Below are 24,264 nucleotides of genomic sequence, written 5' to 3'. Positions count from 1 at the left end.
AATGGAACTTCCACTGGTACCCTAACAAAAGGGAAACATGCTTCATTAACTCTGAGGAGAATGGCTGGCCGTTATCAGAATATACGACCCTAGGGAGTCCATAACGGGGGAAGAACTCACGAACCAACTGCTTGGCAGTGGTCGCGGCTGTGTAATCTGGGACTGGATATGCTTCTGTCCACCTGGACAAAGCGCATACAACTACAAGGACATACTTGAAACCTCGACATCGCTCCATCTGAATATAATCCATCTGGAGGACTTCAAAAGGGTGGTCAGGAGGTTGGAATCCCCCTTGTTCCACCGGGACACTTTTACCTGGATTAAACTGACAACATATCATACAGGTACGGACTTTCTGCTTGGCTGCAGCTCGTAAATGCTTGTTGAACCAAATGTTCTGGATACTGTCTAACATAGCTTTTTCTCCTAAATGTGCTGGACTATGTGCAGTATTGATAATGACTTGAACCATAGAGTCGGGGAGAAACCAAGTGGCTTTTCCTTTCGTTAACCATCCTTGATCTGTCTGGACCCCTCCTTGTTCGGACCATTTCTTGATTTCTTCGGGAGTAGCATGTAACTGGATATCTATGACATCTTGAGTAGGGTCCTTAACTGTCATACATGTAGTCGGATCTGGAGTGTGTGTCATGTTAACTGGAATGTCTGGAGTCTGTGCTGTAAGCTTGGCTGTGCGATCTGCTAGATCGTTACCCTGGGAAATAATGTCAGTAACTTTCGTGTGTGCCTTGCATTTCATGATAGCAATGGATGTCGGTAAATGTATTGCATCTAACAGAGCTTGAATAAGGAGACCATGCTGAATCTTGGTTCCATGAGAAGTCATGAAACCTCTCTCCTGCCAGAGCACTCCAAAGTCGTGTACGACTCCAAATGCGTAGCGTGAATCTGTGTAAACATTAACTTTCCGGTTCTTAGCGTGTATGCAGGCTTGTGTCAGAGCAACTAGCTCTGCTGCTTGAGCGGACAGGGTGTCAATACGGTGTGTCTAAATAACTTCGGTGTCGGTAGTCACTGCATACGCGGCGACTAGTTCTCCTGTACTTGTTCTCATACATGAACCATCCACATAAAGTGTCAGGTCGGGATCTGGTAATGGAATATCTGTCAGATCTTGTCTTGGCTTTGTCGTAATATTAACTACTTCCACACAGTCGTGTGTGTCCGGACTTAAAGTAACTGATGGTAACAGTGTAGCAGGGTTCAGGATGTTGCAGCGTCTGATTTCTATGTGTGGCTGAAACAGTGTCAATTCATAACCTGTTAAACGTGCAATTGTCAAGTGCTGAGTCTGTGTTCGGTTTAAAAGAACTTCCACGGAGTGTGGAACTTGTACTGTCAGGGAGTGTCCTAATACTATGGAATCACTTTGTCTGATAGCTAGTGCTGTGGCTGCAACTGACTTGAGGCACGCAGGCAGAGCCTGGGCTACAGGATCTAATGTGCTCGAAAAATAAGCACAAGGCTTGTATTGTCCTGCTTGATCTTGTGTGAGAACAGATAATGCTGTACCTTCGCGTTCTGTGACGAAAAGTGTAAAAGGCTTACTGTAGCTTGGTGTGGCTAGAACTGGAGCTTGACATAAAGCTTTCTTTAACTCATTGAAACTGAGTGTATGTTCAGATGTCCAAGGGAGGACAGTCGATACGGCTGTCTCCTGTGTCGTTAACTGTATCAGTGGCTTGGCTAGAAATGCATACTGAGGAATCCATTGTCGGCAGTAAGAAGTGAGGCCGATAAAAGCACGTACCTCCTTCTGGGTCTTGGGCTGAGGAAGACTCGCTATTAACTGGATACGGTCAGGTGTCAACTGCCTACCCCTCTTGGACAGTAAGTGTCCTAAGTATACCACTTGCTGGACACAGAATTGAAGCTTCGAAGGGGACACCTTGTGCCCCATCTCGGCTAGGAAATACAGAACTGTGAGGGATGCTCGCTCGCAATCACGTTCAGAACGGGCTGTGACCAGTAGATCATCGACATACTGGAGCAGGGCAGTGTCAGTTGGCATGTGAATGTTGTCTAGTTGTCTCTTAAGTGCTTGACTGTAAATACTAGGACTTTCTGTGAAACCTTGAGGAGCTCGTGTGAACATATAGCTCCTTCCATTTAAACAAAATCCGAAAAGGAACTGGCTGTCTGGATGAATGGGAACACTAAAAAATGCGTTCTTGAGGTCGATTACAGTAAAGAACGTGGCTTCAGAATCAATGGCTGTCAAAAGGGAAGAGATATCTGGGACAACTGGGTACTGAGGAATAATACATTTATTAAGTTCTCGTAGGTCAATCACTAATCGATATACTGGGGGTGCATTTGGATCAGTACGTTTCATGACTGGAATGATCGGAGAATTGCATACATTGGAGTCAGTTTCTACAACTACTCCTTGAGCGATGAGCTCGTCAATAATTTTGGATAAGGCTGCTACAGCCTCCGGTGGCAATCTATACTGTCTGATTCGTGGTAACACTACACCTGGCTTGAGAGTCACACGATGGGGTGTGATTTGCATATAACCAACATCAGTTGGACCTTGCGCCCATAGATGCTGCGGAACATTGGACAATCTGGGATCAAAATCTCGTAATACATAGTGACCCTTAAAGTCACGCAGGAACAGACGTATTCCCTCTGGGGAACAGCATATAACTGCACCTAACTCTTTCAGTGTTTTAATACCTAATAGATTCTCTGGACATGACTTAGTAAGTAACAGATCAGTAGTACGAGACAATGGACCTACTTCTAGAGTAACTGGCTTTGATATTTCATTTACAATGGGTTTTCCTGAAAATCCAAGGGAAACATTTCTTGAGCCTGAGAGCGGAGCCCCTGGAACTTCGGCGTGGCTAATTGTGGTCCTACTTGCCCCTGTATCAATCAAAAACTTTCTGTCTTTCCCTAATACTTGACTGTGAACATAGGGACCTTCTTGATCTACAGGTATCTCGATGAGAGGCAATCCTACCTCCCTCTCTAGGCTGTTTCATGAATATGGCTGATACTCTGGATACTCAGACTGTGCATACTGGTACATCTGCTGTGTAACGTGCTGTGTTGCAGCGATGGGCTGCGGTGCTGTAACTGTCTGTGGTGCATTCTGTGGCTGAGGAGTCTGTGAAACTTGTTCTTGTCTAGGTGGACGTGGTCTTTCTTTAGTCTTACCAGTAGCTATGTTGTGTTTCAGAACTGCACACTCGTTTATAAAATGACCTGGCTGTTTACAATAATTGCAGTTCCCTTTAACGGGAGCTGCAGGATGACTGGCTTGATTCGGACCCCTCTTCTGACTGTCTTGAGGAACAGATTGTGCAACTAGTACTTTCATTTTCGTGTCTTTCATACGTTTTCTCTCGTGTTCTTGCTCTTCTCTGATTCTATTCTGGTGGTATTGGAGCATCTGTAACATCTGGGACGGGGTATTAGCTTGCCAGGTACTTTCGACTTTCAAAACTCGATTCTTAATTTGTGGACTTGAATTCTCGACTAATTTAGTAACAAAAAGGTGAGGGTATGACTCACTACTTGTCTTGAGGCCACTGTTGATGCTAAAACATTTCTCAAATCTAGAATAAAAATCACTAATGTCTTCGTCTTGTTTCTGTTTACAGGCTGAGATTGCATCCCAGTCTTCCTTTTTCGTTGTTAACAATCTGGGTAAAACTTGAATCAATAATTCAGGTAATTCTTTACATTTCGCTCCAAGACCGGTACCTGGTACTCGTGCCTTATCTTCAGCTTCTAGAACTGCCCAATCGATCTTTTTCTCTCCCACCTCCCATTCTTTTTCCTTGAGCTTTTCATACACCCCTGCGGGCAGCAGAACCTTTAACATTTTAATTATATCTGGATACGTGTATTCTCCCATACGGAGCATGTCTTTTAATTCTCGATGGAACCCTGCTGGATCTTTATCATGACAGGGAATTAATTTTTTTCATCTCTAAGAGTTCCATCTTTGTGATCGGGGTGTAAACAAACACTCGTTCTAGTTCGCCACCCGTTCCTCTAACTGGGTGGACTTCTCGTAACGGATTCTGTCTCTCCATGTAAAATGGTTTACTTTCTGGGGGTGAGACATGAACAAAATGCGGGTTCAAAAACGTTCTATATTTGTGACGCTGTTCTAGAATGACACTAATTAAATCGGTACCTAAACCTTTCCATCTATACTGGAGTAACTCGTTCAGGATATCATGTAACGGGCCTGGATCAGAGTGCTGACCCTCATACAATGTAATGAGGTGCTGAATCATATACATACCCGCCAGTCGTTGCTCGGCTGGGGGCATTTTCAGAAACATGTGTGCCACTATTTCGTCTGGAAAAGTGGTAGAATCAGTAGTCCATCGGACTGCTGATCGGGCTAGTTCTTGTTCATGCATAGTACTTAACTCACTGTAACCGATTCGTGATTTCAGAATGTGATCGGTAGCTTGAAACACTTGTTCTAGAGAACCTTGTTCTGGTGCTGGATGATGGAAAGTTGACTTGTGTTCTAGGCGTAAATGGCGATCTGGAAATCTAGATTTTCCTACATACGCTATTCTGGCGGGATTCTCGTCGTCTACCTCTTCAGTATCAGAGTTACTTTCTTTCTCGCTTACTTGTGCTGCTTTACGCTGTTCGTGTAACTTTATTATTTCTTTACGGATTTTCTTGTACATACTTTCCATAGCACTGATGGTCCTGTGCTTACCCTCGGCTATATTATCACTCCACTTTGTCAGGGTTCTCATTTCGCCTTGATCTTTGGACGGGTAATCTTGTTCTCTTATTAAACAATTAATCAAAAACTTTAGTATCATGAGCTGGATCTCGGCTTTCCTTTGAGACATGACTTCGCCAATGCTTTCTGGATCATCCCCTGTACGGATGAAACGATATATTCTGTCTAGATCTTCTTTCATATTCGGTAGGGTGACTAGATACTCGGCCACCTTTCTTACGCGTAATGAATATAAAACCATATTATCCTCGCCTGGGACTGGATCATAGCCGCATTCATTAAGGGCTTTTCTTATTTCTGCTACAGACTGATGTCTGGGCGTACGCTGTGACGCTTGTGCATGTAATTCGGCTGACGTTAAACGCTTATGTGGCGGCGGGGTCTGAGGAGGACCTCCTCCTGCGGCCCCTAAACTAGAATCGTCGACTGATCCTCTTCGTACTAGTGTGGCAGGAAATTGAAATGCGGGCTGAACTGGTATGGCGGGCTGGACCGGGGGGACCGTAACAGGTACTGCAAGGGGTACCCCGGTGTCTGGAGAAACGGGGAGTGCCTGATTTACAGGGACTGGCGGAGCGCGAACAGGATTTGCATATTCTGGGACTGTGTCGTCCAAATAGGACGAAATGAAAATATCAGCTGCGGTCGGTTTGTGACGTAGCTTGGTCGGAACTAATGGTGGCGGAAAGTTACTGGATGCCTCCGGGGTCGCTTTTGGCAGGCCCTCGGCAAGAAGAGGATACATACCCTTAATAAGAGCATGCCTCTGTCTGTCTGACTGTTCGGTTTTAACTCGTTCACCAATCTCGATTAATTCCCTTTCTTGGGCTCGGTCCAAGGATTCTCTACTTAATTCTGACTTTCTGATTTCTTTTTCGGTTCTTTTATGAGATTCTTTGCGCCATAACTCGATGGCATCTTTCTGTGACTGTCTGGCTTTCTTTTTCCATAATGCTTCTTCTACTCTCATGATGCACTCGGCATCCCATGTGCCTGACACAGGCCATCTATACTTTTCCTCTAACTCTTTGGTATACTCTACCCATAAATCTAGATATAATATGGCACTTATGCCATGCTTCTGATACATAAAATGACCTGGACTGTCCCTAGGCGGGACAGGAACTGCTGCTTCCAGCAGACCCTTTCTAGTTTTTAACTGACGTAACTTAGAAAACAAGGGCATGACTGAACTGTAACTGAGACACAATACGTAATTACACAATAAACACGAAAACTACTTCACACTCATACCACAACATCAAAATACATGAAGAACATTTAGAATAACAGTTCGAACAGAATACAACCTGGAATACAGGACACAGAATACCTGAATTTTCTCGAGGACAGAACTGACTAGAACAGAAACTAGATGCACTGCTGAAACAGTACGAAACTTACCGGTCTCATACAGAGACACGTCAGGACCCGTATCCACCGAAGTGGATACTTCGTTTGTGGGTCTGTGTACCACCAACCCACGGACCAGAGTCAATTAAATTGACCCTGTCTAGATACTACCCCAGTAACGGTACTCACCGGGCAGCAAGAACGGAAGGCCTCGGACTGGACTGGACTGCTACGACGACGGACGACGAACTTCGGACTTCAGTTACGGGTGGACCTCCGGATACCTCGGACCTTGGACTCTCGGCTGCTTGGGCTCTGGTCGGGACTCGCCGCGTTCCTCCACCGCCTCGTCTGGATGCTGGACCGCCTCCTCCGTCTCCTCCGTGGGCCTGAGGGATACTTGAAGCAGAAATATCTGCACGTGCAGGGTATGGTTCCGTCACGGCTGCAGAGGGTCAGGGGGCCGGCGTGGCTTCACCGGCGCGTGGGGAAAGGGCAAGTCCCTGTTCGGGCGCCATTATGTGGTAAATAAATAAATAATACCTCTCTTTTTTGAATGCATAAATGAATAGCAGATAGCTCAATAAATAAGAGTCAAGATTCGAGGTAGTAGGAGTTTTGCAGGTTTAATACAGCATAAAGACAGGGACGGGACAACCTGCACAGGACTAGGATGGCAGCCCTGGCAGCGCTGCCGGGGTCAGGATCTGGACAAGAAGGCTAGCGTGGTATTTAATAACAGATACATGAGCATATATACATAACGCAAACACATAGCATTACATTGCAATAGGCGTAGCAATGGGTGGAGCAATAGGCGTGACGCGTAGCAGTCGCGAAAGATAAGAGTGAAAAGAGGTGTAACAGGGCGTATACATAGACATGTGATGCAAACGTAACAGAATATGTCATGAATGGGGTGGAAACCATGGAGGGGGCTACCTAAGGAGCCGGGACCTCTAACCTGATGGTGCGCGCAAACTGGCAATGACGTGTTACTAGGAGAAGCTGGGGGCTATGAACTCTGTGCTAGGAGCAGAGACTGAAGTCTGGAGAGTCAGGGCGACATGTACCTAAGCAGTATCTAGTATCTGATGTTTAGAGAACATGTTGATATAAACTAGAAGTCAGGAGGGGAAAAGCTAACAGACTCTAAGACTGGAGCATGCATTATTCTACATGTAGTGCGTGATGAAGAATATTAAATGATCATTAAATGCAGTATTTCTCTTACATGGAGACGTAGAGGCTAGACAATGACGGAAACTATTGATGCGATTCAGTAGCTTTAGGAATGCAGAGAAGGAGGGCTGTACTGATAACTGGAATCATAACATACTCTTGGCAGACTCAGAGGCAGAGCCAGGCTGAACCGGGCACTGCGAGACAGGAAGTAAGTGAAGGGTCGAGGATACAGGCGGGGGCTGTATCGCTCCTCAGCGAGGCTTCAGGGGACAGGAGCTGAATCTGGTGTCCAGGCCCTTTTGAGGCCTAGAAACGGAGATTTTACAATGGAATAACGTGCACACTGAGAAACGTGGCAACGTAGCTTTACATAGGCCTGATATTCGTAGTATTCACGAGAACTGGAAACTGACATACTAAAGGTGGACACAACTATAATTGCGTCTTTAATCGAACATGGGGAATAACATATGCATATTAATCATGCACAGATAACATATGATGGAGGACGCGTAGGGACACAGAACATGGCAAAATTTACTTTTCCACAGATGGCAGGACATTGTTTTCCATCCGGCTTCTGTGCAAAGGCCACCATATGAGTAGATGGGAGTGAGATGGGAGTGAGAGTAACAGAGTGACAGAGAAAGAGTGAGAGCGACCTAGGGGTTGGAGAGAGAATCGTAGGTTCTTTAAAAAACCAACACCTAGATAGATGCCAAGTAAGAGAAACATATGCCTTTAGAAAATAACTTTTGGTACTGTGGGTGCAGGGTGAGGGGCCTGGTGGAGAGCGCTGGGTGAGTGCATGGTCAGGGGCCTGGTGGAGAGCGTTGAGTGGGTGGGGGCAGGGTCAGGTCCTGGTGGAGAGCGTTGAGTGGGTGGGGGCAGGGTCAGGGTCCTGGTGGAGAGCATTGAGTGGGTGGGGGCAGGGTCAGGTCCTGGTGGAGAGCTTTGGGTGGGTGGGTGGGTGCAGGGTCAGGGGCCTGGTGGAGAGCGTTAGGTGGGTGGGTGCATGGTCAGGTCCTGGTGGAGAGCTTTGGGTGGGTGGGTGGGTGCAGGGTCAGGGGCCTGGTGGAGAGCTTTGGGTGGGTGGGTGGGTGCAGGGTCAGGTCCTGGTGGAGAGCTTTGGGTGGGTGGGTGGGTGCAGGGTCAGGGGCCTGGTGGAGAGCGTTGAGTGGGTGGGGGCAGGGTCAGGTCCTGGTGGAGAGCTTTGGGTGGGTGGGTGGGTGCAGGGTCAGGGGCCTGGTGGAGAGCGTTAGGTGGGTGGGTGCATGGTCAGGTCCTGGTGGAGAGCATTGGGTGGGTGGGTGCAGGGTCAGGGGCCTGGTGGAGAGCGTTAGGTGGGTGGGTGCAGGGTCAGGTCCTGGTGGAGAGCATTGGGTGGGTGGGTGCAGGGTGAGGGGCCTGGTCGAGAGCGTTGGGTGGGTGCATGGTCAGGGGCCTGGTGGAGAGCATTGGGTGGGTGGGTGCAGGGTCAGGGGCCTGGTGGAGAGCGTTAGGTGGGTGGGTGCAGGGTCAGGTCCTGGTGGAGAGCATTGGGTGGGTGGGTGCAGGGTGAGGGGCCTGGTGGAGAGCGTTAGGTGGGTGGGTGCATGGTCAGGGGCCTGGTGGAGAGCATTGGGTGGGTGGGTGCAGGGTGAGGGGCCTGGTGGAGAGCGTTAGGTGGGTGGGTGCATGGTCAGGGGCCTGGTGGAGAGCATTGGGTGGGTGGGTGCAGGGTAAGGAGCCTGGTGGAGAGCGTTGGGTGGGTGGGTGCAGGGTCAGGTCCTGGTGGAGAGCTTTGGGTGGGTGGGTGGGTGCAGGGTCAGGGGCCTGGTGGAGAGCGTTAGGTGGGTGGGTGCATGGTCAGGTGTTGGTGGAGAGCATTGGGTGGGTGGGTGCAGGGTAAGGAGCCTGGTGGAGAGCGTTGGGTGGGTGGGTGCAGGGTCAGGTCCTGGTGGAGAGCTTTGGGTGGGGGGGTGGGTGCAGGGTCAGGGGCCTGGTGGAGAGCGTTAGGTGGGTGGGTGCATGGTCAGGTCTTGGTGGAGAGCATTGGGTGGGTGCAGGGTAAGGAGCCTGGTGGAGAGCGTTGGGTGGGTGGGTGCAGGGTGAGAGGCCTGGTGGGGAGCTTTGGGTGGGTGGGTGCAGGGTCAGGGTCCTGGTGGAGAGCGTTGGGTGGGTGGGGGCAGGGTCAGGGTCCTGGTGGAGAGCGTTGGGTGGGTGGGGGCAGGGTCAGGTCCTGGTGGAGAGCTTTGGGTGGGTGGGTGTCTGCAGGGTCAGGGGCCTGGTGGAGAGCGTTAGGTGGGTGGGTGCATGGTCAGGTCCTGGTGGAGAGCATTGGGTGGGTGGGTGCAGGGTAAGGAGCCTGGTGGAGAGCGTTGGGTGGGTGGGTGCAGGGTGAGAGGCCTGTGGGGAGCTTTGGGTGGGTGGGTGCAGGGTCTTGGTCTTGGTGGAGAGCGTTGGGTGGGTGGGGGCAGGGTTACGGGCGTTTACTACGTCATCTGATTCAATGCTCCCCAAAAGCAGCACAAGGCCCCCTACCAAGTATTTTTTTGCAGTTTTATATGGCGCAAACTCCACCCGAAGGCATCAGAGCGCTTTACATTAGCACCAGTCGCGTTGCAGATGGACACATTCATTTTTAGGCATGGGGAGACCATCATGCTTTTGAAATGGTGCCATTGTTCCAGGTGGCAGCCCCCTCCATTGGGTGGGAAGGGTGCAAGGGGGTGGCCAAGAAGGGTGCAAGGCAGAGGGGAAAAGGGTGCAAGGCAGAGAGGAGAAGGGTGCATGGTAGAGAGGAGAAGGGTGCATGGTAGAGAAGGGTGCAAGGAAGAGGGGAGAAGGGTGCAAGGAAGAGGGGAGAAGGGTGCAAGGTAGAGAAGGGTGCATAGTAGAGAGGAGAAGGGTGCATGGTAGAGAGGAGAAGGGTGCAAGGCAGAGGGGAGAAGGGTGCTAGGCAGAGGGGAGAAGGGTGCAAGGCAGAGAGGAGAAGGGTGCAAGGCAGAGGGGAGAAGGGTGCAAGGCAGAGGGGAGAAGGGTGCACGGCAGAGGGGAGAAAGGTGCAAGGTAGAGAAGGGTGCATAGTAGAGAGGAGAAGGGTGCATGGTAGAGAGGAGAAGGGTGCAAGGCAGAGGGGAGAAGGGTGCTAGGCAGAGGGGAGAAGGGTGCAAGGCAGAGAGGAGAAGGGTGCAAGGCAGAGGGCAGAAGGGTGCAAGGCAGAGGGCAGAAGGGTGCAAGGCAGAGGGGAGAAGGGTGCAAGGCAGAGGGGAGAAGGGTGCAAGGCAGAGGGGAGAAGGGTGCAAGGCAGAGGGGAGAAAGGTGGTTCCCAAAGGGTGCGCCGCGGCACCCCGGCGCGCGGGTAAAAAAATGGTGGGGAGCCACAGCCACTTGCCAATTAGGTCAAGGGAGCCACGGGTCAAAAAAGTTTGGGAACCACTGCACTAGAGGAACGCCTTACTAAGCTTGCTGACCGCCTAAACCACTTCGAGCAGGCTACTCTGGACAACTTCTATTCTACCAAGGCATTAATAAAAAGTCACTCACGGCAGGATGGCCACAGCAACTGCCAGACCACTGCTCAAGCCCCATCACACGTTAAGGGACAAAGGGAACATCCCAACTCCCCCTTGTCTGTAAAAACCAACAATGGAGCGGTAAAGAGACCACCGAAGCCGCTTAACTCGGCACCATTAGGGATTGTTTTAAACACCCCCATCACTGCATCAAATGGTCAGCCTGTCGTGCAACAGTCGACGTCTAGTATTAATCCATTGGGTATTGCAGTGGGAGGAGGACTGGAGGGTGCTAAGAAGGGTGCTGCCATATTACCTGCCCCGGCAGTAGGAAACCAGTCAACATCGAACAAATTGATACCCCGCCCTGCCTCTTCTGTCCCTAGTCCGTCCTTACCTCCCTTGAAAAGGCCCCCATATAAGAAACCCCCCATGAACCTCACTCCTGACTCCTTCCCCTATGTAGCGGTCTTGATTAACGTCCCACCACTTCCATCGGGACAGAGAGAGACCTTCCAAATGCTTAAAAACAAAGCTATGCATTGGTTAAGGGCGAATCGGCCCCTACCTGGGGAAGTGGATGGACTCATACTGGGAGTGAGGCGAATAGATTGGATAGGCTCCACCATTAAAAACCTGGGGGGGGACTGTATTGTGGTCAATTTCCAAGATCCAAGGGTGGTGGGATGGATAACGAGACAGGGTTGGTGTACGGGCAAGGGTGGTATTGGTATTGTTGACCTAACATTTTTCTACCCACGCCCCTCTAGTGTTTTAACCTCCCTGATCGATGAGGCTAATGGCCCCGGAAATTGTCCGTGGCCAGGGATACCAGCCCCACCTTCACAGAATCTTATACATACTACCATCCTGCTCATTCCTGTTTCGGGCGGGTGGAATGGCTTAGGGTGGGGACGGTGACAATCCCTTGATTGCCAGGAAGAGAACAGGAGTCCAATTGCCAACAGAGCGACTGGTAGCCCTAACTGCGGAAACTTAAATTTGTTTGCAGAAACCAACTCACTGCCCGCCCCAAGGGAGCATAGGGTATTAGGTGGCATAAGGGAACTAGGGATAGTGCCGATCCATAGTGAGTTCACGAATGCTTGTCCTCTGGCGGGAGATATAGACCTGGTGAATACCATCGAGGCTGGTAGCATCCCGACTGTGACGGACCCACACTTTAGGGTTCTCAGTTGGAATGTGGCCGGTCTAGAGAGGAAATTGACCCTGCCCGATTGGAACATCCTGGTGGAGGAATACTCCATATGTTTGTTCCAGGAAACCTGGTGCAGGGAGCCTTCTCATAAGGCGGGATATTCGTCTCACCACATATCAGCTGTACAAACTGAGGGTGGTCGAGGCCGTCCTTCGGGAGGCCTCCTCATATGGGTAGCTACAGCACTCAACTGTAGGGTGGACGAGCACGATACCCAATGTCCCGACCTTCTTAACATCACATTAAAAAATCATAAGGGCCAGGTTATTCTAAATGTTTTCAATATCTATGCCAGAGGGGTAAAGAGAGGCAGAGAATCTCCCGTCATAGCACGGTTGGAAGCTTTGCTTCGATCCTCGCCACACAAGCATTGCACCCTGGTTGGAGGCGACCTCAATTGTACTTTTGAGCCCCTCGGACCAGAAGTTCTAGAGGATCAAGAGGTCGTTGATAATAGGTGGGGTATACCGGCTTTAGAGCTTACTCCAATTAAGAAATGGTCGGAAGTGGTGCTCCAGGTCAACTCTATAACATCCGAGTTTGACCTAAGGGCTCTTAATGGTAGGACTAACTCGGATAAAAAGGGAGCTCATACTTATAACAGGCCCACGCATTCCTCCAGAATAGATTATATTTTTCTTAACATCCACCTATGGAATATGGTTAAGGATATGGTTATTACACCTACCGTAGAAAGTGATCACAACCTCCTCTCACTCACCATGTTCAACAGGTGTTTAGATGATTCAGGCAGAAAAAATATGTGCCCCCCAGTCCCGGATATGTCAGTAGTTTCGAACTGTGGTCGTCGGCTAAAATGGGCCAAGCTGTCACTTTCAACTGAGAAACTACTTTCTATATCGCAGATGTTAGCGGCAGCTGTAGGCAATCTTGATCATCTGGGGAGCGGGGCGGGGGAAGTATCTGCAAGATTTTGCAAACTAACATTGGCTCTCAGTGACCTTTTTATTGTCCCAGGTAGCACAAATGGAAAGAGACCAGCTTCTAGGGCTAGACAAGGTTGGTTTAATCGTACGTGCAGAGAGGCGAAGACTCTGCTAATTGACGCAGTAAAATCAAAATCCCAAATAAGGATCAGGGAGGCTAGAAGGTCGTATTCATCTTGCCAAAGAATTGCTAAGAAGGAGTGGGAAGATAACTTCTGGCAGGAACTCCTGACGGCCAGTCGAGGGAGAGACGCCAGAAGTTTCTGGAACTTGGTGGGTAGTAGGAAGCGCCCTGATGACACCTTGAGGACGTGCACTATCACAGCTAAGGTTTGGTTTGATCATTTTCTGGGTCTTTATTGTGCTATTGAAGGCCCACTTAACGATCAATTTACTCTCCCCCCCTATTCTTTGGACAGAGATATGGTTCTTTTTTCTGCCCAAGAGGTTACGAAATTAATTAAAACCCTTACTCCATTAAAAGCAGCAGGCCCGGATGGGCTACCAGGGGATCTTCTTCGCGCACAACCAGGTGACTGGGGGGTGTTGATATCCGCTCTCCTTAATGCCATCATGGAGGGAGGGTCTGTCCCAGAGTCCTGGAAAGGGGCCGAGGTAGTCCCAATATTTAAAAAGGGAAACCGTGATCTCCCGGGAAACTATAGGCCCATAAGCCTGATAGACTCGACCCAGAAGGTGGCAGGAAAAGCAATTTTGGGAAGGATCCTTTCTTGGGTAGACGAAAATCACATACTATCCGAGATGCAGGCCGGGTTCCGTACAGGTACAGGAACAATTGAACAAGTTTTCAGACTCCTGTTACTGTATTGGAAGGTGGTGGTATTGGGCAAGGGCAGTCTTTATTTGGCCTTTATAGACCTGAAGACTGCCTTTGACCTTGTTCCCAGGGAGGAACTCTGGAGGGTGCTGTACGGCCTTGGGATGCCTCCATACATAGTGGACCTCTTAATGAAATTGCACAAAGCGAACTACGCTCAGGTTAGGTGGGGCTTGAATGGGGAGAAGACTGACAAGATCAAGGTAGAGAGGGGTGTTCGGCAGGGTTGCGTCTTAGCACCCACCCTGTTCTCGCTTTACGTGAACGGGGTGGTAGATTACCTGCTCGAAGAACCAGCAGACGCCCCTACACTCTGCAACGTTAAGATTCCAACTTTGTTGTTTGCTGACGACACCCTTCTCATCTCAAAAACTCCCCAGGGCCTCCAAAAACTCCTGAACCGGTTTCAGGATTTTTGTGTAATGAGAGGTCTTGTTATAAACGTACAAAAAACCAAATATCTAGTAATGCACCCGCCTAAAAAACTGGGCCGCCCTCCTATCCTGAACTCTATTCCCCTAGAAAAAGTTGCAGAATTTGACTACCTGGGAATTCGGCTGAGTGACAGCATGAGTTGGGTACCCCATACCACCAAAATGACATTGGTTCACAAAAGAGTGGGGGGAGCCTTGTTAAAGGAGTACAACTCATCATCGAAACATTGTGTATCCCCAATCATTGATATATACAAGGCCAGAGCGGTACCGGCATCACTTTATGGAGCAGAGTTATGGGGTCTGGGTGGCATGGAGTCCCTGTCCAAAGCAGAGAACAAGTTCATCAAAGATCTATTGGCAGTCCCGATGAGCACCCCGACTGTCCCAATGCTTATGGATGCGGGCTGCAAACCAATTAAAGATCTGGCCCGCCTCTGGCCCCTCCTATTGTGGGCCCGACTGTGGAGGGTCCCGGATCTAAAATCCTATGCAGACGGGCTGGCAGAGGTAATGCATTCGGCTGGCTGGCAAAGGATCAAGTGGCTTAGGGACATTAAACTCCTGCTCGAGGAACTAGGCCTGGGCTCCTGCTGGCTTACTCATCCAGCACCCCCAAAGGAGATCTTGAAAAAAATATATTGGGGTTGGGTGTCCTCAAAACTCATGAGTAATCAACATCACTGCAACTCCACCGCAGCATATTTGAGGATCAAAGATGTTACTGCCTTTGAACCCTTCTTGGATATTATCTCCATTCCAATGGACCGGGCTTTGTACATCAAGTTCAGACTAGGAACTCTACCCCTAGCCGACCTTCTTTCCAGATGGAATTCGAATAAGCAGGTATCACGCTTCTGTGCCCTTTGTTCTGATTGCTGCGAAACAGTGGCGCATTTTCTTCTTGACTGTCCAGACTATGCGCGCCCGAGATCCTTTTGGCTCAAACCGCTTTGTAATGAGATGGGTATCCGCCAACATTCTGTGGCTCTTCGCATTTTATTGACCAATACTGCCCCCCCTACTGTTTGTGCTGTGTCTAAATTTTTAAAATGGGCCTGGTTGATACGTCTCAAAAGACTGTCTTTATCGATTTAATGCTTCTTTTAAAAAATAATAACTTATTTATTCTGCTTTTAACATTTGATGTATTAAGTACAGTCTTGAGTTTCCGATATGTTGTTTTTATATTATTGTGTAATGCTTTTATGATATACGCATATCGAAATAAAGCTATCAATCAATCAATCAGTAATCGCATGCACTTCTATAATACTCTGTAATTATTACCGTGTAAGGACAAGCTAGCTGGATAGGGACTTGAAGGGGAACATTTGCAACCAATAGAAATAATGGAGAAGAAAGGAAACACATATAATGGAGTACTTGTTTTTGCTACTTTTGAGGATGTTGACTATCTGATTTTTTTTAAGTCAGTGCTTAGCAGGGGTTATTTTGTTTATTTGCTCTTTCCATCTTGTTTATTTCTTTCTTTCCTCCCAACAGCATTTTATATGATATTTCAGACACTGGACCAATCGCAGTACTTGTACTTTGAGAACTACTCTATGACGCTGTACACTGTGGTTGAACTGATGATGGGGCTGATTGATCTGCCTGTGCCCAGTGACGTCGCTTCCCCGACCATTACCTACATCGTGTACAGCCTCTACATGATACTAGTCTACCTGCTGCTACTAAACATCCTCATTGCAATGATGGACGACACATACTGGAGAGTGGCGGAAGAAAGGGAGGAGTTATGGAAAACTCAGGTACGAAAGGCCTGGTACTAGAACACTGATGTATTTTTTCATAGTAAAGAACAGCCGTGAGAATTTTTTTTTACTATTTAAGCTAATTTCTACTAAGACAAGAGCAATAATTGGAAACCCAAAAACCCAGGCAAGAAAACAAGAAGGTGCCCTTTTTAGGGGTGGAGCTTGTTCTTAAAGTTTTAGGTTGCTCAGTAGAAGCAAAATAGAAACTAGATCACAAAGGCATGGCAACAGGGGCAATGCTTGAATGCTGAGAGTGATGGAGCCATTGTACGGGGGCCTTCGCCAGACTGGGCCATGACAATCTCTATTATCCTGCCACTCTTTGCCCCCCAGGAGATCAGGGGAAACATGCAGACTACTGGGGCACAGATCAGTGATGCCTAAGATAGTGCTGCCCTCTTCCCCGCCTCTCAATGCAAACTCACACCGGTGCTTGCTAATAGGGTGAGCCCGACCCATGGCTGGACTAGAGGAGGCCACTTGACTGATGATGTAGCCTCAGGTCCTGGCTGGGAGATATTTTTCAGGGCCAATTGATGAGTCCAGATCCTTGGCTCTAGAGTGACCTGACTTGTAGACAGCGCTGGGAAAGAGAGGTGTTGTGCCTGCTGGTATTGGCCTCCTCTGGTGGGCTGAAGGGAAAGGCCGCAGATGATCCGGTTGGTCTTGTGGGCCTGGGGGAAATTGCCTGATGGCCACTTTGGCCCTATTTGGATTCAGGACTTGCGATGTACCCAGGGATGGCCCACATATTGCAGTACTGTACCAACTACTGTGGACTTAGCAAAGCACCTGGGAAAAATCTGCCACCCTGCTAGGTGGACAGTGCACCTAGCCAAAGCAGAACCCACTTCCGGTAGAGGATTCCCTGTAGATACGTTGTATCCAAAAAGGCTGTTGTGCCTATTTCTTCTTCTGCATTTGTCTGCACCATTTTGTGCTACATCAATTGTTGATTGGCTTTTAGGGGGGTATGGCAAATGGTGTCTCCAAACCAGTGACATACCAACAGATTCAAAAGTAGTTCACCCACTGAACTAGGCTGTGTTCATAAGTTTCACATACCAAAAGGTGGGCAGAAAAATGGGCAGCTCTGCATCGGAACCCTCACTACTTGAATCATTATTAGAAGCACGAGATACAAGGACAGCCCCAGAACAATAGGTGGGCACTGTAGCCATAGACATAAATCTGTAACAAGCAGACTTCAAGAGTTGTATTAATGCGTAGGCACAGTGGGAAAGAAAAGCACAACCATTATCAGATGATATGATTCAACTGTCAAAAATGCTCCCATGTGCTGGCCAGGTGAGTCCAGATTCCTAGCAGCTAAACTTGAAGATGAAGAAGGCCACTCTTGGAGCAATAAAGCACGCTTAGTAGGTGTCCCAGAGTAACAAAAAGGTCCAAGCACAAATATTTCTGCTGAAGAATTGATACTCCATGTACTCAAACACAAAGGCCACTCTGCCTTTTTCTCTGTGGAAGAGAATCACAGGACACTGTCCCCTTTGACAAAACCTGGAGATTCCCCAGCACGATAATGACATGACTCCTAAACTACATCGATATGGATGAAATCCTGCAGGCTTCAAGATCACTCCTATCCCTATCCCGTGAAAAAGCTAAGATTCTGTTTTTTCCCTGATTTTAACCAGCAGTAAGAAGCAAAGATGCACATTCAATGTGGTCAAGAATGAACTGAGAGACAGGGCTAAAATACAAGATGCTATTCCTAGCATGAATGAGAATGCTATTCTGACAAAAACAATATACAGCCAACAACAATACCATTTGGGCTCTATGCTCCCAGGTCGTACCTACCACCTTCAAATACCTAAACATCCAAATATATAGGACACCACAAGATCAATAGGAAGGTAATCTCCAAACAGCAGTCTCCGCCCTCCGTACCCAAGTGAACTTCTGAATATTCCTCCCCCATTCAGTAGTCGGCCATATAGCAATCTCCAAAATGGTCATGCTCCCACGACTACTTTATTATTTTACCAACCTCCCAATAGTGATTCCAGTTGCATATTTTACAGTCCTAAACACCCTACTATCTGAGTTAATATGAGGTAAAGGCCGCCTACGGGAAGGTCTTCCCAAGCTGGAATTAGGGATGGACAAAGGGGGCATGGTAGCTTCGGACTTGCAAGCAAATTGCTTAGCAAGCCAGTTGCAATGGCTTGCATACTGGCTTGTTGGACGCAACTCACACAAACTAGGATTTTGCGCCAGATGCCTTGTCCCAAAGAACTCAACACACATTACTACTGCCCCATAGCAAGGCCCCACCAACAGCTCCACTATTACTAAAAGTAGTCCTTGGCTTCTGGAGGAGAGCTCTGCAATACACAAAGCGAGTGGTCCCATACACCCCAAACATCCCACTATTGGGTCTTCCCACCCCACAGTGATAGTAACAGAACGCTGTATACACATATGTGAAAGGGAGGGGGTGACAAGAGTGGGGGAATTGTTTGCTGATGGAGCATTGCTAAATCACGAGGACTTTGCTCATGAAGAAGGAGTTCCAGGGTCACTATTCCTTCTGCATGCAAATATTTCTAGATTCATCAAAAAACACTGGTCCTGTGCTAACACTAAACCCCCCACACATAAATTCCTTCACTCCCTATATCTAATGGGCAATGCCCGTCATCTGATCGGATGGCTCTATCGTGGCATCTGCACACATTTCGCAACATCTCTTGTTCGACTGAAGGAGAATGGGACAGAGACTTAAGAAGGAAACTGCAAGATGGGGTTTGGGATTCTCTATTGGAACACCCCAAAAAAGTATCACGCAATGCAAAATTTTAATTTATACAGTACATGATAGTACATAAGGCCTACCTCATGCCCCATCGACTAAACAAAATGTACCCTGACACACAGGAAAATAACCCAACACTGGAACACAGCAGAAAGCTGTATAGTGTGCTGTCACTGTCGTTCCAAGAACAAAAAAGTACAAGCGAGATTTGCAGACTTGACCTTACTTATTGAAAAGAGATCCATAACTATGAGATGGAAATCAGCTTTGCCACCTAGCATATTAAACTGGCACGAGGAGGTAATCTGCTGGGGGAAAGTGGATATCGTGGCAATACGGAGGAAAGAGAATAGAGGTCTGAGAAAAACACCAATCTCAATGGACTGGTACATGATGTTGGAAGCCTTCAAGACTACTGACCTTCAGACACAATATCACTATATAGACCAACTGTATTGCCTTGCTACTCTGGGAGCCAGCTAATACAATGCAAACCTGAGTCTGCCAACAGTTATAGACACATAGGCTTTGGAGCTGGTGGACCAGGTACTGATTCCCAATGGATATCAAATTAACTACAGTCTCGTAAGTACTAATGTGGTGAGGCAAGCGGGGGAAGGGATGGGGAATTATTTGATGTACTATCTTAAGCCACAAATACTTCATGATGCGTCACACAAGCTTTCATCTGCTCTTATGTATACCCAGTGATCCCACTCTGCAATATACAGTCGTTGTAACCTTAAGAGCGTAACAATGTCCAAAGTGGTATAAATGACGCATCTGTATGGAATGTATAAATCACAAAATCAATAACGTTTGTTAAAAAAAAGAGAATGCTCCTCTAGGAACACTGCTGGCATTTTGACTCACCTGATAACATCTGGCCTCGTCTTCAGTGCAGCTACTAGACCGGCAGGGAATCTCATGACTGTTGACCTCCAGGACAGCACTGTGGGCAGGGAAAGGTGTGACTTCCTCTGCATCTAAGATAAGGAGAGGCGTGCTCCCTCTGACTCTGGACCATGGAGATGTTGCCCAGGGAAACCCAACAGATAAAAGCCACTGATACCTCCTAGACATATTGATGCACTTCAGTAGACAACAAAGTTAAATGTCATACTCAAAGTACACGGTGGTGGCTTATCTCCTCCCAGTTGAAGATACTTTCGGCACTCTGTTTCATGCTATTGGCGTGAGGTAAAGAAAGATGGATCAGTGATGAGGTATTAAATAACATGGTTTTGTTGAATGTTATGTTAATTTAACTTGTAAGGCGCACAAATCACCCCAGGAGTGGTATATCGGCGCAGCACACGACTCAAGCAAAGTTTGGACGCTTAGACCAGAACAGCACAGTTTTCAGAAGTTGTCAGAATTTAAGGTGATCAATACATTTCCATATGTGTGTGGGTAGCTAGTTCTAACACAAGGGGGAAAGGTATGAGATGGATCTACTTCCTGAATGGGATTTCCCGACCCGGGGGACTGTACGGAGAGCTTTGTCAGAATCATTTAACAGTTTGTGTGGTGATGTACAGTGGGACTCCAATCATGTTGCTCCCCCTGCCCAACACTAAGGGACTAGGGGCCAGATGTACTGACATTGTATTCTTTAAAAGTGGTCGCAATTTGCACACAGACATTTAGCGAGTCTAATGGTATTTTAAGAACCGACCTATATTCTATACCATTTCATAGTGGACTGCAATGGCTTTGGCTTCAAAGTGAGAGAATGCGCATCTTCTGTTGTTGGCTCAGCAGATCTGGGGGGTGTCTATGAGAAAGAAGAGGGAGGTGGGTCTCATGTGTCTATGGGGAAAAGGGAGGTGGATCACAGGTGTCTGGTCGGTTGGTGGAAGGTCATTAGTTTTTTGATGTATGCTGGTCCGTCATTGTGTACAGCTTTGTATGCATGGGTCAGCATCTTGAACTGGCATCTCTAATGGATCGGGAGCCAGTGTAGGTTCTTGAGGTGTGGGGTGAGGAGAGTCCATCTGGGGATGTGAAGGATGAGTCTTGCCGGTGAGTTTTGTATTGTCTGTAGTCTCTTAAGGAGCCTGAGTGACGGTCCTTCTGGTGTGGATTGGGAACCACCTAAAAATATTACAGCACAAGCGTAGGCTGTGGAAGCAGGTGGACGAGACTGCATTTATCTGTTTCAGCACAGATAAGTTTATGTCTAAGCTAATGCTGAGGTTGCGGGCCTGGTCTGGTGGGGCAGGGGAAGGGGAAGGGCCAAGTTCAGTAGTTCACCAAATGTCGATCCGCGGCAAGGTGATTTTCCCAAAGATGAGGACTTCCGTCTTGTCTGTGTTGAGCTTAAGACACTTGTCTTTCATCCAGTTGACGACTCTCATCGTACATCTGTGGAAGTTGGCTCTGGGGTCTTTTTACAGCGAGAGGATGAGCTGGATGTCATCAGCATAGGAGATGATGTTGAGTCTGTGTGATCTAATGGTGCTGGCGAGGTAAGTCATGAACGTGTTTTGTAGAGGGTGGGACTGAGGGATTACCCTTGTGAGATGCCACAGATGATCTTCTTGGGTTCCGAGGTGAATTGTGGGACATGGATTCTTTGGGTTCTTAAGGTGAGGTATGAGGCGGTCCATTTAAGGGTGTTTCCCTGGATTCTGATTTGGTTGTGTCCGTTGATCAAGATGTGGTGGGCGACAATCGCGAAGGATGGCTGACAGGTCAAGTAGTATGAGGGCTGCAGTTTTGCTACGGTCCAGGAGGGCCCTGATGTCATCGGTGGCTGCGATCAAGGATGTCTCTGTGCTATGATTGGCTCGGAATCTAGAGAGGGTTCTCCCCACCAAGGTGTCACACAATTCTTGGGACAGGCGACTGTCATTCTCCGAGGCTGCAGGGCTAGAGAATTCCTTCATGATGACGAAGAGTTCCTTGCTGTGGTTTGTGCTGGTTTGTGCTTGCTTCTATGCGGTCTGCTGCAGCATTCTTCTTTGTTTCTCTCAGGAGGCAGTGGTACTGGTTGAGTGCCATTTTGAAGGTGACATGGTCTCCTGTTGTTTTTCTAGTACTCCTCTTCCTTTCTCGTTGCCAGCAAGAAACCAGGATTGAAAACACCTACAAGAATGTGATAAAGGGGAAGGGACTGTCTGGTGGGGTAAGAAAGAGACATGAGGTGGAATCAAGAGTAAGCAGCCTTGGTATTCGTCACTCTGACATTCCAAAGCACTGACTGTGGACATTTGAACAAAACGTTGGGCCCCAGCAAATATTCTCTTACATAATACCTATATTTTTATGATACATTAAAAACTTTTTTTTGGCCTGATACTACTTCTTTCCTAGAAAATCTTTGTTAATGATAGCCAATGAATATTCTGCCTAAAACCCCTTATATTACTCAGAGATTTATGACTGAAAGTTACCTAAAAATGTTTCTGAAGCAGCCTTGAATACATGCATGTTCTATTTTATGGTGCAGATTGCTGCTACAATTCTTTTGCTGGAACGGCGACTTCCCAAATTCTTGAAAAAACAGTCTGGAATTTCTGGAAAATCCTTGGGTTTCGATGACAAGAAGTGGTACTTTGGGTAAGAATATCTGACTCCAAAATTATTTACCTCCTATTTATCTCTAACTCTATGGATAATGGTCTGGGCATGCTAATCTACCAAAGACTTTCAGAAACATTACATGCAGTGGCAAAGCCAATAGGTCTTACAGACAAAACAAGAGCTATTTGCTTTGTCACTGTTTAGTCGTCCTATACAACAGGGCAGTTTTCAAAAACAATATATATGTATATATTTTTTAAGAATAAAGCATTGGCAAAGCCAATAGGTCTTGTCTAGGAGAGCTATTGACTTTGTCAACGTTTTTTGATATTTTGTACAGCAGCGCAGCCTGCCTGAAAGTAAAAACAAAAAAAGTACTATAATGCCACCAGTGCTGGTGTGTCTTTCTTTGTCCATGTTTCTATTCATGTAGTACAGCAGCATGGCTGCTCTGCAACGTGGCTGAAAGTTTAAAATTGAGGAATACTGTGGGTTTCTTGGGCTCATGGATGGGTAATATTTAGGGAGATGAAGGGATTTTACGGATCAGGAATAACTAGAGTTTGAGCATTGAAAAGGGGGTTTAGGGTTCAGAGGTGGGTGGAGTGCAAAAGTGGTAAGGCTATTTTAGGGTTCATGGATGAATGGTGTTTAGGTGTGTGAGGCCTTTTTAGGTTTTAGGGATGGGTGGAGGTGTAAGGGTGTTGAGGGGTTTTAGGTTTCATGGACGGGTGGAGTTAAGGGCTTGTGAGGCTTTTTAAGATTCATTTATGGGTTGCAGCTGGAGTGGTGAAGAGTTTTTAGGGTTTAGGATGTGGTGGAGTATAGGGTGGTGAGGCATTTTATGGGGCCAGGGCTGAGTAGTTTAGGTGATGAGGAGTTCTTATGGGTCATGAATGACTGTTGTTCAAGGGCTGTGAGGGTTTTTTGTGTTCAGGAATGAATGGAGTTTGGGTGTGCTGAGGTGTTTTAAAGGGTATGTGATGGATGGGCTTTTGGCATAGACAGGGGTTTTTAGGGTCCAAGAATGGGTGGAGTTAGGGGTAGTGAGTGATTTTATGGTTCAGGGAGGGTGGATTTTTGGGGTAGAAAGCATGAAATTAATTTATCAGTAAGGGTATTCCATTAAAATAGTTTCTCTGTAAAGAAATCACATGGAGCCCTGGCCACATCATAGCACTTTTTTCTTTTACTCTCAGCCATGGAGCAAAGCAGCTGGGCAGCTGTACAACATGGCTAAAAACATAGCCAAAGCCGCTAGCTATCGAAAACGAGATCTAGTGGCTTTGCCAATGCTTTTTTGTTTAAGCCATGCTGCACCGCAGCTGCACCTCTGTACAACATTGTTAAACATTGACAAAGCTAATAGCTCTTCTCTTGTAGTCGAGACCCATTTGCTTTGCCAATGTTGGTTTTCTTTCTTTCTGAGCCCAATCGCCGCAGGTATGGACACGGGGGTTGCAATTTACAAAATGACACGCCAAAGGCAGCAGTTGCATTATAGTCTGATGAGAGCCTGCAGTGAAACAGAGGGTAGTTCATGGCCCATTGGTTTTAAAATGTTCAGTTTAACAACATTAGTTTACGATGCAGAAGGCGGGACTCCCTCTTAACCCAGCATTGATCTGGGGCATCTGTAGACTTTACCCAATGAGGGAGATTCTTTTTTTCAGTCAGTATAATCCTTTAACATTTGTCCAAACAATGGTTCCACTACATTTTAACTTGCATACTTGCACACCTGACTCACTTTGGTCCCCTAATGTTACTAGTAGCAGAGCATGGTCTCATATGCTTCTAGAAAGGCATCAGTTCATCAAGAGACCACCATTCTGGGGACAAATAAATAAACATTTCAACTGGCAACTCCAGCTTTGTGTACATCCACTTTACCTAAAGCCCAATGTTGTAGTCTAGGAGGCAGATACCGTGCTATCATCAATG

General features: G+C 47.5%; 1 protein-coding gene across 1 annotated transcript in view; it reads left to right on the top strand.

Annotated features, from left to right (window-relative positions):
* LOC144791221 (transient receptor potential cation channel subfamily V member 6-like) overlaps positions 1-24,264 on the top strand; it is a 327,745-nt gene that overhangs the window by 291,180 nt on the left and 12,301 nt on the right. The window contains exons 15-16 of the mRNA XM_078665874.1: positions 15,736-16,004; positions 22,247-22,356. Of these exons, the coding sequence (XP_078522000.1) occupies positions 15,736-16,004; positions 22,247-22,356 (379 nt within the window). The remainder of the gene's footprint in view (positions 1-15,735; positions 16,005-22,246; positions 22,357-24,264) is intronic.

The sequence above is a fragment of the Lissotriton helveticus genome, chromosome 11 (assembly GCF_964261635.1).
Source record: "Lissotriton helveticus chromosome 11, aLisHel1.1, whole genome shotgun sequence".
Classification (NCBI taxonomy): Eukaryota; Metazoa; Chordata; class Amphibia; order Caudata; family Salamandridae; genus Lissotriton; species Lissotriton helveticus.
Note: the sequence above shows the minus strand (reverse complement) of the source record. Positions and strands in the feature narration are given on the sequence as shown.